Source organism: Hemitrygon akajei, chromosome 5 (genome assembly GCF_048418815.1).
Source record: "Hemitrygon akajei chromosome 5, sHemAka1.3, whole genome shotgun sequence".
NCBI lineage: Eukaryota > Metazoa > Chordata > Chondrichthyes > Myliobatiformes > Dasyatidae > Hemitrygon > Hemitrygon akajei.
The window spans coordinates 135686355-135699663 of NC_133128.1; the positions used below are offsets into that span (position 1 = coordinate 135686355).

The 13309-nt window shown below is 36.7% G+C and overlaps 1 protein-coding gene across 6 annotated transcripts in view; it reads left to right on the plus strand.

Moving 5' to 3' along the window:
• usp40 (ubiquitin specific peptidase 40) overlaps nucleotides 1-13309 on the plus strand; it is a 132752-nt gene that overhangs the window by 52792 nt on the left and 66651 nt on the right. For all 6 annotated transcript variants that reach the window (XM_073046574.1, XM_073046571.1, XM_073046570.1 and 3 more), the window contains 2 exons: nucleotides 7353-7434; nucleotides 11356-11527. In XM_073046574.1, the coding sequence (XP_072902675.1) occupies nucleotides 7353-7434; nucleotides 11356-11527 (254 nt within the window). The remainder of the gene's footprint in view (nucleotides 1-7352; nucleotides 7435-11355; nucleotides 11528-13309) is intronic.

Here is a 13309-nt window from a genome sequence, read left to right on the forward strand (position 1 = left end):
CTTTAAAATTTTCTTTAAAGAAAAAAGTAATATGGTTTTCCAAAAACTTTAAAAAATTTTTATCAGATAACAGTGATAAGTTAAAACGCCAACTTCTATGTGGTACAGAGTAAACAGGTAATCTTAAAGCCAGAGGCACAGGTGCATGATCAGACAAAGCAATCTCCTTATAATCACAGGATCGTACCAGTGGAAGCAAGTTTCTATCTATAAAAAAGTAGTCAATCCGAGAGTACATATGATGAACCTGAGAGAAATATGAATATTCCTTTTCTTGGGGGTGTAAAAAACGCCACACGTCGAGAATACCACATTGAAATAGAAAAGATTTAAAAAGTAGGACAGATTTATTAGTGACAGGGGTTTTACTTGAAGAGCGATCTAATATAGGGTCAAGCCAAAAATTAAAATCTCCACCCATGACTGAGGAAGACCAATTCAGATCAGGCAGAAAAGAAAAAAAGACATTCAAAGAACAAGGAGTCATCTGTATTTGGAGCATATACATTCGCAAATACAATTAGTTTATTCTCAAGACTACCCAAAACAATGATAAAGCGCCCATTTGTATCAGAAATTACATTATGTTGAACAAAGGATACATTCTGATCAAACAGGATAGAGACGCCTCTCGATCTAGATTGAGAGGGTAAGTGAAAATGTATACCCTTCCATCCTTTGAAAAAGCGTGAAATATCATCTTTACGAATATAGGTTTCTTGGAGAAAGATTATACAAGTTTTAAGTTTCCTGATATAAGAAGAAATCTTATTTCATTTAACAGGGTTATTTAGACCTTTCATATTAAAGCTGAGTATATTAATAAAAGAATCCATCAAGTATCCTTTAGTAATGTATAAAAGGTAATCACAGACATGTAGATAGTGAATAAATAAAACAGTAAAAACCTCCAATCAGCTTTCTGGAAGAACCCATTTCCCCCCTCCCTCCCCCCAAAGAGAGAAGTCAGCCAAGGGAGGCTGAAGACTAATTCTAACTTAAAATCGCGTAAAATCTTTTACGGTTAATTGTCAAATCACAGAAATTTTTAAAGATAATGGTACTAAGATATCCGACCATTCTGAAATTAATGTATTTAAAGACTTTTACCTTAAGTTTTATCAGTCTGACTCTTCTTTAGTTGATACCTATATGAATGCTTTTTTCAGTAATATCAACATTCTTACATTGTCTGCTGATAGCCTAACACAGTTAGATCAGCCTATTTCCAATGAAGAAGTGACTGAGGCTATATGTGCTTTACATTCTGGTAAGACCCCAGGACCTGATGGCTTTCCTGGGGAGTTTTATAAAACTTTCACTATGTTACTTACACCTTATTTATCCTCTGTTTTATCAGAGTCCTTTAAATCAGATAAACTCCCTCAATCTTTTTATGAAGCTTTTATTTCTCTTATTCTTTTAAAAAAAATAAAAATCCAGCTGAATGTTCTTCATACAGACCGATCTCTTTATTAAATGTTGATGCAAAAATCTTATCCAAAATCTTAGCTCGAAGACTTGAAAATATTTTACCATCTATTATATCACATGACCAGACAGGATTTATTAAAAATCGTTACTCACATTTTAATATACGTTGGTTGTTGAATGTGATATATTCACCATCCAAAATGTATATTATCCTTAGATGCAGAAAAAGCCTTTGATAGGATTGAGTGGAATTATCTTTTTAAGACCTTAGAAAAGTTTAATTTTGGGCCTAATTTTATTCGTTGGGTTAAATTAATTTACTTGTCTCCTACCGCTCAGGTTATTACTAACTCTCAAATTTCTAAGCCCTTTAAATTACAGCGGGGAACTAGACAAGGTTGCCCTCTTAGTCCTTTACTTTTTGCTTTAGCTATAGAACCCTTAGCAATAGCATTTCGAGAATCTAAGGACATTTCTGGTATACTAAGGGAAGGTATGTCTCATAAAATTTCATTATACACTGATGATATTTTACTTTTTATCTCTAACACTGAAACTTCTTTACCTTCGGTTCTTTCTTTAATTTCCCAGTTTAGTTCTTTTTCAGGATATAAGCTGAACTTACATAAAAGTGAGCTATTTTCTTTAAATGACCTAATGTCATCAAATGCCAAATTTCCGTTCCAAGTTGTTACAAGTCAATTTACATATCTAGGTGTAACAATTACTAAAAACTTCAAGAATTTATTTAAAGAAAACTTAAACCCCTTATTGAATTATGTGAAAAAGATGCTTTCTAAATGGTCTCCTCTTTCTTTATCCCTAATTGGCTGAATTAATTCGATTAAAATGAAGATTCTTCCTAAATTTTTATATCTTTTTCAGGCCTTACCTATTTTTATTCCCAAGACCTACTTTGATTCTTTAGATTCAATTTTAACATCTTATATTTGGAATAATAAGCAAGCTAGTTTAAGTAAAGTTTACCTACAAAGAAATAAAGAGATGGGTGGATTAGCCCTACCCAGTTTTAGGTTTTACTATTGGGCTGCCAATATAAGGAATATTACTTTCTGGTCTTATTATATTTATCGTAAAGATTGCCCATCATGGGTCTCCTTAGAAGTTAATTCTGTAAAAAAAAAAAAAATCCTGTATTGTCTCTCTCCTTGGATCGTATTCTTCTTTTTCAGCAAATAAAATAACAGATAACATAATTGTTAAGCAAACTTTACGGATTTGGTCTCAATTTAGGAAATTTTTTGGTTCAGCGAATTTTTCATTATCATCTCCCATTCTCCTTAATTATTTTTTTATCCCTTCCATGACTAACAAAGTCTTTAAGGATTGGGATGAACTAGGTATTAAGTGTTTTTGGGACCTGTTTATCTCAGGACCTCTTGCTTCATTTGACCAATTGTCAACTAAATTTGCACTCCCAAAAATGCATTTTTACAGATACCTTCAAATTAGAGATTTCTTACGTTTCCAATTAACTACTTTTCCTATAGGTCCTGATAAAAATTTACTGGACGATCTTTTAAATTTAAAACCTTTTGTTAATGGTTCTATTACCGGTATCTATAACTTGTTTATTGAATCTAGCCAAGACTTTTTAGATAAAATAAAAAAAACTTGGGAGGATGACCTAAATTGTCAGATTTCTGATGATAGATGGAATAAAATTCTTAAACAGGTTAATAAATCATCTTTCTGTGCTCGTCATTCTCTTCTACAATTTAAAGTGGTTCATAGAGCTTACATTTCTAAACAGAAGCTGTCCAGTTTTTATCCAAATGTTTCTCCACTTTGTAATAAATGTAACTCTGCTGATGCCTCTTTAATTCATATGTTTTGGTTTTGCCCTACAATTGAAAAGTTTTGGTGGGAAGTATTCCATACCTTCTCACAACTTTTTAGGGTCCAATTTGACCCAAATCCTCTTACTGCCTTATTTGGTATTATTGCAGATGAAGATATAACTTTAAATACTTCTAACCTACAGGTTTTAGTTTTTACCTCTCTTTTAGCAAGGAGAGCAATCTTGCTTAAATGGAAGGAGTCTACCCCTCCTACACATCTTCAATGGCTACGTGATATTATGTCTTAATTAAACTTACAAAAGATCAGCTGCTCAGTCTTAAATTCGAAACAATCTTTTTATGATATCTGGGGACCTTTCCTAAATTTCTTTTCCAATTTATAAAGTTTAACAGTGCACAGACTTTTATGTATATTTTTATGTTCTCTTCTTAAGCGAATATGTTTTCTTTTCTAATTTATCCATTATCATCCATCAGCTTTTTTCTTTGGTAGTTGGTAGGGGGTTGACTTTTTTTTATATAATTTTTTTTATGATGTATGTCTTATCTTTAAATTTTTGATTACAGAGTGGTATACCTTTATGTGTTATGCTATAATATTTTGATCAATTTTATTACAATATATGAATGTACACAAGTTATGTGGAGATGTATCTATGTGTTGCACTCTGTAAATCTTGTTTTTTTTCTTCTGAATAAAAATATTGTAAAAAGAAAAAAAAAGGAAGAAGAGAGCAAACCCTTCCATCTGCTATTTTTTATATATCAAAGATATTTGAAACTGGACACTAGCCAGCTATCCAATGGGAAAAGCAACTGCAGTTTCTAAATTAATCAATCACCACAGAAGTTTCTTTCAACAATCAGAATAAGGCATGCCCCCACAGGACAGAGGCAAAGTCTGTAAAAACATCAAAGGCCTCAAGATACAACAAAGCAGATCCAGTTGTGGAACAAATGTGATTCAAGTGCAATGCACGGACTCAACATTCAATGAGATGATGGTGAACTCCAGCCAGGAAACACCCCACAGAGCTGCAGGTCTCTCCACACCTGACCCGCCCCAGTGCCAGAAAGTGTCCAAGTGAGTGCTCCCTCTGGCACCCTAATCAAGGAAAGTGAGGATCAGATGGCCTAGATCATCAGATATTGTATCTTGGAAGCAGTTCGATGACCTGGATTGCATCTTGGAACCTACATTGGCAATGATTCCTTCACAGCCATTGTATTCAACTTTATTAAAGAGTGATCCAGCCCAATGGAGAAGGGGGATCTTAAACTTTCATTTCAACTAAACTGGAGGGAAAAGGAGATTCGCCACCTGAGAAGTGAGATAAAGACCCCGAATAAACAATTCAAAAACAGTTCATCTGACAAAAAAGGTGGTGTCAAAAATCTAACCAGCAAACTGCAGAAACAGCTGCGCAAGCTCAGGAGGGTGGAGCAGCTGCAAAAGCGAGGAAGGGAGAAAGAGAGAAGAGCACCGTTTGTTAAAAACCCATTCAGGTTCACCAGGTCTCTTCTCAGCCAGCAAAAGTCTGGCACCCTAACCAGCTCAAAGCAAGGGGTGGAAGAATTTCTGTGGGAATCACACAGTGATCCCCGTAGGAATCAGGAACTAGAATTCAATCAAAAAGTCCCCTAACCAAGATTCCCAGCAACTGAGCGAACGTGGCACAGCCCACATGGCAGGAGGTTCAGGATATCATCAAAGGAGTGCTACCCCAGGACCGAGTGGTATACACTACAAGGTATGTAAGAAATGCCCATAACTCCTCCAGAGATTTTGGAAGATAATGAGGAAGATTGGGACCAAATGTGCTATTCCACCAATCTGGAAAATAGCTGAAGGACGCTTTGTTCCCAAGGAAGATGATTCCTCTACAATCACCCAGTTTAGAACAATCTCCCTCCTTAGTGTGGAGTGCAAGATATTCTTCTCAGTGCTTGTGAGAAGGCTGATTTCTTACTTAATGGAGAACCACTATATCAACATATCCATCCAGAAAGGTGGCATCCTGGGTTGTTCTGGATGCCTTGAATACATCACTATGATCAGCCAATTGATCCACGAGGCTAGGCAGAAAAAAGGCGATGCAACAGAGTCAGGCACACCCTCACAGGACAGAGGGGTATAGATAGGGTAAATGCAAGCAGGTGTTTTCTACTGAACTACAGCCAGAGATCATGGTTAAGAGTGAAAGGTGAGAAGTTTAAGGGGAACATGAGGGGAAACTTCACTCACAAGGTCGTGAGTGTTTGGAATGAGCTGCCAGCGATTGCCAGTGTATGCGAGTTCGATTTAAATGTTTAAGAGAAGTTTGGATAGGTCCATGGATGGTAGAGGTATGGAGGGCTTTGGTCCAGGTGCAGTTCGATGGGAGTAGGCAGTTTTGGCATGGACTAATGGGCTGAAGTGCCTGTTTCTGTGCTGTACTTCACTATGACTCTAACTCAATGACCTGTTTTTCTGCTTAGTTTCATCCAGCCACACCCAGGCCATAGCCCTCCATACCTATCCCATTCACATACATATTGAAGCTTCTCTTAGAGGTTGCGAACAAATCCCCATCCACCACTTCTGCCAGCAGCCTCTTCTACACTCAGACCACCCTCTGAATGAAGACATTTCCCTCTCTGGTTCCTTTTAAATATTTCACTGTTTGTCCTAAATCTCTAGTTCTAGTCTGACCCAATCTGATGGGAAAAACCTGCATGTATTTACCGTACCTATACTCCTCATAATTTTGTATACCTTTATAAGATGTCTTCACATTCTCCTAGACTCCAAGAAATAAAGTCCTAAGCTACTTAATTTTCCCACCAGCCCTGGCAACATCTTTGCAAATTTTCTGTGCACTTTTTCAAGCTTATTGTCCCGATGATCTATTTTGGGTTTGTCAAGGGTCTTGTAGTTTTATGCTACCTATAAGCTCCTAGCATCTGTTCACCCAACCTAAATCAACCCAACTGAAGATGGGGCTGAATGGTCAGGTTCTCTGTGGGGTTAAGGTTGCATTGCTGGTTTTAAATGTTCAGAAATATGTCAGCTCCCTCTGGCAGTTGTAATGTGCTAACCAACTTTGGTAAGTCTGCATATTTGTTGATGGATTAAAGAATTGAATTTGTAGATGAAACCTAATTGAATGATTTACTTGCACTGTATTTCAAACTTCGAGTTGTTTCAGATAATCTAGCAGTCTAAAATTGGATGTAAACAAGAAATATAATCAGTGATCTGTCCTGTTACACTGCAGTTTCTAAGCTGTTAAAACTCTAGCATTAATTACTTCCGCATACATTTTGCCATCCTTGTGGTTTATTCAGCTAACTTGTGCTTAGTTTTAGTGGGATATGTTCATATGTGAAAATGTATTCTCAAAATTAATAAACCATAAACTTTACAAATAAAGTTAGTATTTATTTATAGCTTGATTGTAGATAAAGTATTTATCAAACCCTATGATATCTTGCTATTTAATAGTACAATTATTAATATCCATCTGATTTCCATTGAACAACATCATCTGTGTAGTGTTTGTTTATCATTTGGTTAATGGAAAATACAGTCTTTAGATGGAAATCAGTGTAAAGTTGCATCTGATAAGTAATCCAAAAATGAAAAGATATTTTGACAACATGCAATGTAACATTAATCACCTTCATTGTAATTATCTTGACCCTCAAATGTTTATGCTAATTCTCCATTAAGTTGCCTGAGTATAGAAGACAGCCATTCACCTGAAGCATTAATGGCTTTCTCTTTTGCAAGTCAACACCAAGCATTCTTCTTTATGATAATTGTATTTAAGACACTAAATATTTAGTTTTAAGGGAAGACATTGTAATCATGTTCAAGGTACAGGGCTATGGATATATGGAAGAATGGTACAGATAATTTATCGTAACATGACTTAGTAGCTTTAGAACAGATGACATCTAACCTCCATTTGTGTCGTAAATTGTATAACCTTAGTCACAGCAGCAACGGAAGGGTTGAACGTACTGTTACTGGCTTTTATTAGACTGTGCTAACATTATATGAACTTTTTTGTTCCTTTGGTGAAACATTGTTTGTTTCATTTGTTTCCATAGCTAGAGGGAATTCAAAGTATAAAGTACCAGCCAACTTGAAGGAGGAGATGGCTAGCCTAGATGCCGGTCTTCAGAAACAAAGGTAATTTCCGTAATACAATTAACAAGATTTGTTCTAAGAGATGACCATTTGGCATAGTGTATTTTATATCAGAAGCAATCCAAGAAATGTTAAGAATCAATAAATACAATAGGGATCATTTCAGGAGCAAAAAAGGTCCAGATGTATGACAAGGCAGAGCAGAAAAAACCACTAAGAGAAATAGTCCACAGTCTCAAGGTGCCAATAAGCTCAGAATTAAAATAGTGAATTGAACCTTTGTGTAGTTTGAGTAAAGTATAGCAAACACATTTCATAACATGGAATGTGTTCAAACTAAAGTTAACTATGCTTCTCCTTATAGATGTTGCCTGGCTGGCTGAGTTCCACCAGCAGTTTGTGTGTGTTGTTAACAGTGCTCACACACTTTGCCAGCAGATCCCTCCGTAATTTCAGTCATTAGTGAAAGCTTAATGTTCATGAATGTAGACTAATTTCCTATTAATAGTTTTGTCTCAGTGTGATTTTTTTTTTTTAAAAACTGAAATTAGTAAAATAATTATGTTGGTTTTATTAGTGATGCATTACACTCTGCTCTTCAGTAAAATCTTGGTAATTAAGATGTTGGAAAAGATTTGTAGCTTGGGTTGAGGACGTTGTTGTTGAGTAGCCGAGCTGGCTTGTTAGCTTTCAGACGTTTCATTACCCAGCTAGGCAACATCACCAGTGCAACTTCAAATAACATGTTGGTAATTGTCTTTAATGTGTCCTGTGACTATTCCATTTGTTTGTGTGTGTGTGTGTGTGTGTGTATGGTTATATGTGCCATTTCTATTGGTTACCGATTATGTGATCTGCGATTGTTTCATTAAAATCTGAGCTACTCAACAACAACAGAATCTTGGTATATTTATCAAATCATTTAACTATACAGGCAGTCCCCGGATTACAAACGAGTTCCGTTCCTGTCGGATTTTTACATAAGTCAGAACAGGTACATCCGGTATTATTTGGCGTCAGTTAGTCAAACGTTTGTCTTAGTATATAGTATATATTTTACCTTTCTATGCGTATAAAACACTTAAGAAATGTATATATTTCAATAATATAACCACTGCCTTGCTTAGTAATAATTGTAGCTTTCATCGGGGCAGGGCCTTTCACATGCTTCATTATTCTCACTTTATCCTCTACCTGTACCCTTTAAGGTTGTACCGATTGTTGACCAACTATAGCCTAAAGCTTTTCCAATGACTGATGGCATTTCACCTCTTTATTATTTCCACTTTATTTTCAATCGCAATCGTTTTCCGTCAATGGACCAGAAAACTGCGGATTTTATGTTCTATCGCTGAGCTGCAGTGAACTGTCTGATTGGCCTATCAGAGTTCTCTTTAGGAACTAGTTGACTTGATCAGCATTTCTGATCTGGCTATTGTTCACAATCACACTTAATAAAAAATATACAGCAGCAGCTGCGGGCAGCGGGTAGCTCTGAGTTCTAAAGTTCACCCACACTGAGACAAGGTTAAATGAGACAAGTGGGGGTGGTGCTGACTGGAAAAGGGGGATCAGGGTGAACCTTGCTAAGAAATATTTAAGCCAAATACAAAGTTATACACTCAACACAGTGTATAACGACTTAAAATTGTGGACGGTTTCATGATCTGACTTAAAATGTCGGACGGCATTCTCCTCCCTCCGTTTGTAAGTACGAGTTGTCCGTAAGTTAGACGTTCATAACTCGGGGACTGCCTGTAGTTTAAAAACATTTGCTTTGATTCTGTTGAAATCCACTGCGGCCTTCAAATGATTAACCAATTTGAATTTGCTAATTAGTTGAAAGCATTGCAATTTAGCCCTTCTTTACAAAATGAATTATTATAATCATAATAGAATTGTTAATTTTTCAGGTTTTATTTCAAGAGCTATGGATATTTCACAGGACATTAGAAAATTCTTTTTACTTTTTGTTGAAATAGTAGCTTGCTGTTATAGAGGCAATATTCACGTTTTGTTAGAAGACAGAAAAATTGTATTTAGGGTTGAGTTACAGAGGAATTACTTGTTTTAAAGTATGGTAGTCACTGATTCTTACCAAGATTTGATACCTGTTTATTACCTCCTTGTTTGTTGAGTTCCATTTTTGGCTTCAAATAGGAGGTAAAATTGGGGAGGAAGGAAATTAATTCCAGAGTAAACTGAACCATTGGTATTGTTTTTTTTTTCAAAATCTCCTTGAAATGAAGAAAATTAATGTGGAATTAAAGAAAAACTACTGTTTTATTAATAACCACAAAGGATTTGAGTTATTTTCAGTTCCTGTTGACTGAGATAGCTATATCCACCTTCAAATGGTGATGGATATCTTAGCTTTGGATATAATTGTGACTAAGCAGTTAACGTTCTGGAATGTAATTGTTCAGCCATTATTTCAGAGCAGTATTGTTATATGGGCTGAGTCCTTCACTTTGTAAGGTTGTTTGTAATGCCTACTCCTATCAACCTGCACCGGGACCATGGCCCTCCGTACTCCTATCATCCATGTACCTATCCGAACTTCCCTTAAGTGTTGACATTGAACTTGCATGCACCACTTGCACTGGCAGCTCATTACATACCCTCACAACTCTCTGAGAGAAGTTGCTCCCCCCCCCCCCCATGTTTCCCTTAAACTTTTCATCTTTCACCCTTAACTCATGACCTCTAGTTGTAGTCCTGCCAAACCTCAGTGGAGATGGTGAAGGGCTTTTGGAAGACTAAGCCTGCACTGCTCCCTGTTACTATTGATCATGAGGACGTGGATATGGTGAGGACCTACAAGTCCCTTGGAGTGCACTTGGATGATAGACTGGAGTGGAGCTCCTTCTGTACAAGAAGGGCCAGAGTTGCCCCAACTTCCTATGGAGACTGAGGTCCTTTGGAGTATGCAGGCTTCTCCTTTACATGTTCTACCAGTTTGTTGTCACAATCTTCTATGCAGTGATGTGCAGGGGCAATGGCACCAACACAGGTGATGCCAACAGACTGAATAAACTGATTCAAAAAGCCTGGCTCTGTTACAGGAGTCAAACAGGACACACTGGAGGTTGTCATAGAACAAAGGACCTTACATAAAATCCTGGCAATTCTGGACAATGTTTCTCACCCTCTGCATGCCACCATGGCTGAACAGAGGAGCACTTATAGTAATAGACTTAAGACAGTTGTGCTGCTCCAAAGAGTGCTATATGAGGTCATTCTTACCCTTGGCCATTAAACTCTATAATGAGTCAACCTGTAGCCGGGCATGTGATGACCCCCTCCTATTAAACTGTTTGAGGTAACTTACTTTTTATTCCTCCTTACTTTTCTAATAGTGTTTAACTGTGTACTTGTAATGCTACAGTGTACTGTAATTTCCTTTGGGATCAATAGAGTATCTATCTATTTACCTTAGTGTAAAGAAACGTTTCTCCTTCTCTTTCCTACTTGGTTGTTCCTTTATCCTTAGGCTTTGCCTCCATTCCCGGGTTCTCCATATTGCAGGAACACCCAAGTTTGCTGGATTTTGTATGTCATCCCTATCACTTTGTTCTTAAGTACTTTGTTTTGCCACTTTTAACATAAATAATCTTGTTCAAAAAGGAAATGAATTTATTTATCCATTTCTTCCACTAGTTACTGTCTGGCCTTCAGGATTTTAAAACTAAAGGTTCTTTAGTAAAGCCAGGATTTTAGTTTTGCTAACAATGTATTTGAACTGACCATTCAATGCTGGTACTTTGGTTTATTTGTAGATCAGGCACGAATGAACGATCTAATTCTTAATGTATGGCACTTAGCTCCTTTGTATAAAATAGATTCAATATGGATCAAAGCAATTTTGAGAGGAAGTGATTTATAAAGCAAAACTATCCCATCACTGTTTACTTTCTATTTTTTTTAAAGCTGTAATTGTCATTTATGCTGTTTCAAATCCAGGGCAGAATTTGATTCTGCAACCAATAACATTGAAGTCCATCTTCACTGGGGTCCCAAGTATAAGTTTGAAAATGGTGCCTTACAGCCTGCTTCCTCCCAGCGGGACAGTGTATTAACGATAACCATAGACAGGAGAAAAACGATCGGTGATCTCATGCAGACTGTTTTCCAGGTGAGTGCACAACATTGGTTACTGTCAGTGATATACTGTAATATATATAAAAAAATTATTTCTGGATTATTTTACTTATACTTGTGGAGCCGAGAAGATGATGTTCAGCCCATTACACCATTGAAGGTGTTCTCTAATTTCTTACTCTCTGCTCTTTACCCAATATCCGATTCTCTTTTGGATGTTGGCTTTTCTGTTCTTCCACCGTTCTTTTAGGCACCTTAGCAAGTGATTGCATACAGGATATTCTTACTTCCCTTGATGGAATTTTTGCCAATTAAATCCATTATTATAGACATGAAATATATAGGATTTAACAAAACAGGTCTCTTTAAAGAACTCCTTCTATTTTCCTTTTATTTAAATTAAAATCATAAAGTATTTGACCCTCTTATTTTACCAAGATAGTTTTGTTAATTGTACAAACAGAAGTTTTGCACTGTTATTTAATAATAGTGCCCAGTAAACTTATAACTTAGGAGCACTTAAGAACATTTACTTTATACAATCTAGTACATATATTTAACTTATAAGGAGCGACACCTGGTATCCATCTGGGTGGTTTCGAACCTGATGATATGAATATCTGTCATCCAGTATCCACTCCCCCTTTATTGTTTTCCACCACTCTGATGGCCTTCTCACCCCTTCCCCTCACACACCTCATAACCTATCCGTCACCTCCCTCTAGCTCCCCATCTCCTTCCCTTTACTGTCCTATCAGATTCCTTCTTTCTCAGCCTCTTTTGCCTATTATCTTCCAGCTTCTCATATCATTCCTACCCCCATTCACCCACCTTCCCCTCACCTGATTGTACCTATTAACTATCAGTTTGTAGTCTTCCCCTCTGCCCTACCTTACTCTGGCTTCTGCCCTGTTTCTTTCCAGTTCTGATGAGGGTCTCAGCCCAAAATGACATCTGTTTATTCCCCTCCATAGATGCTGCCTGACATGCTGAGTTCCTCCGACATTTTGTGCGTGTTGCACATGTCTTGAGGTTCACGCAGCATATATTCCATCATTCTGAAGGCTCATGGCTATCATCTATCCAAGATTCAAACTCGTATTTTTTGTTCTTAATTTTATCTAAAGCAATCTATCCATTTCTAATATAACTAGTTTGTTCAAAAGTAATCAATCAGTTTTTAGTTGTTGAACATAGTCTTCAGGATTAGAGTTTCCTGGCATGAGAGTTTCCCTTGTGAATTGTCATTGAATGCCTTTTACTGACACAGCTTGAGTTTTTAACAGTTTATTGACTCTTTCCACATCATGACTCTTCACTCACTGATGTTGAATCTTTGGAACTTGGTACCTAAGAGAGCTGTGAAAGCTGTGTTGAGTAGTATATTCAAGAGATTGATAGATTTTTAAACATAGAGGAAATCAAAGGATATGGGATTTCTGGAGGAATGCTGTGCTGGTTAAAGATCAGCAGTGATTTTATTGAATGGTGGCACAGGTAAAGTAACTAACTGACTGCTTCTATTTAATTCCTTTACCTTTACTATTCTCTTTTTTACTGATTCTCTTTTCCATTGGGCCTATTATGACTCTGTTAAAAGCTTTCATTCTCTTTATTTGTCCATTCTACCCAAGCATATTTAGTCTGGTGTTCAAGGTCTTTATGGAAATACTTACGGATTTATTTATGTATTTGCATTATTTATGTATTTACTGAGATGCAGTGTGGAATAGGCCCTTCCAACCTTTTGAGCTACGCTGTCCAGCAATCCCAGGATTGAATCCTAGCCTAATCATGGGATAATTTACAATGACCA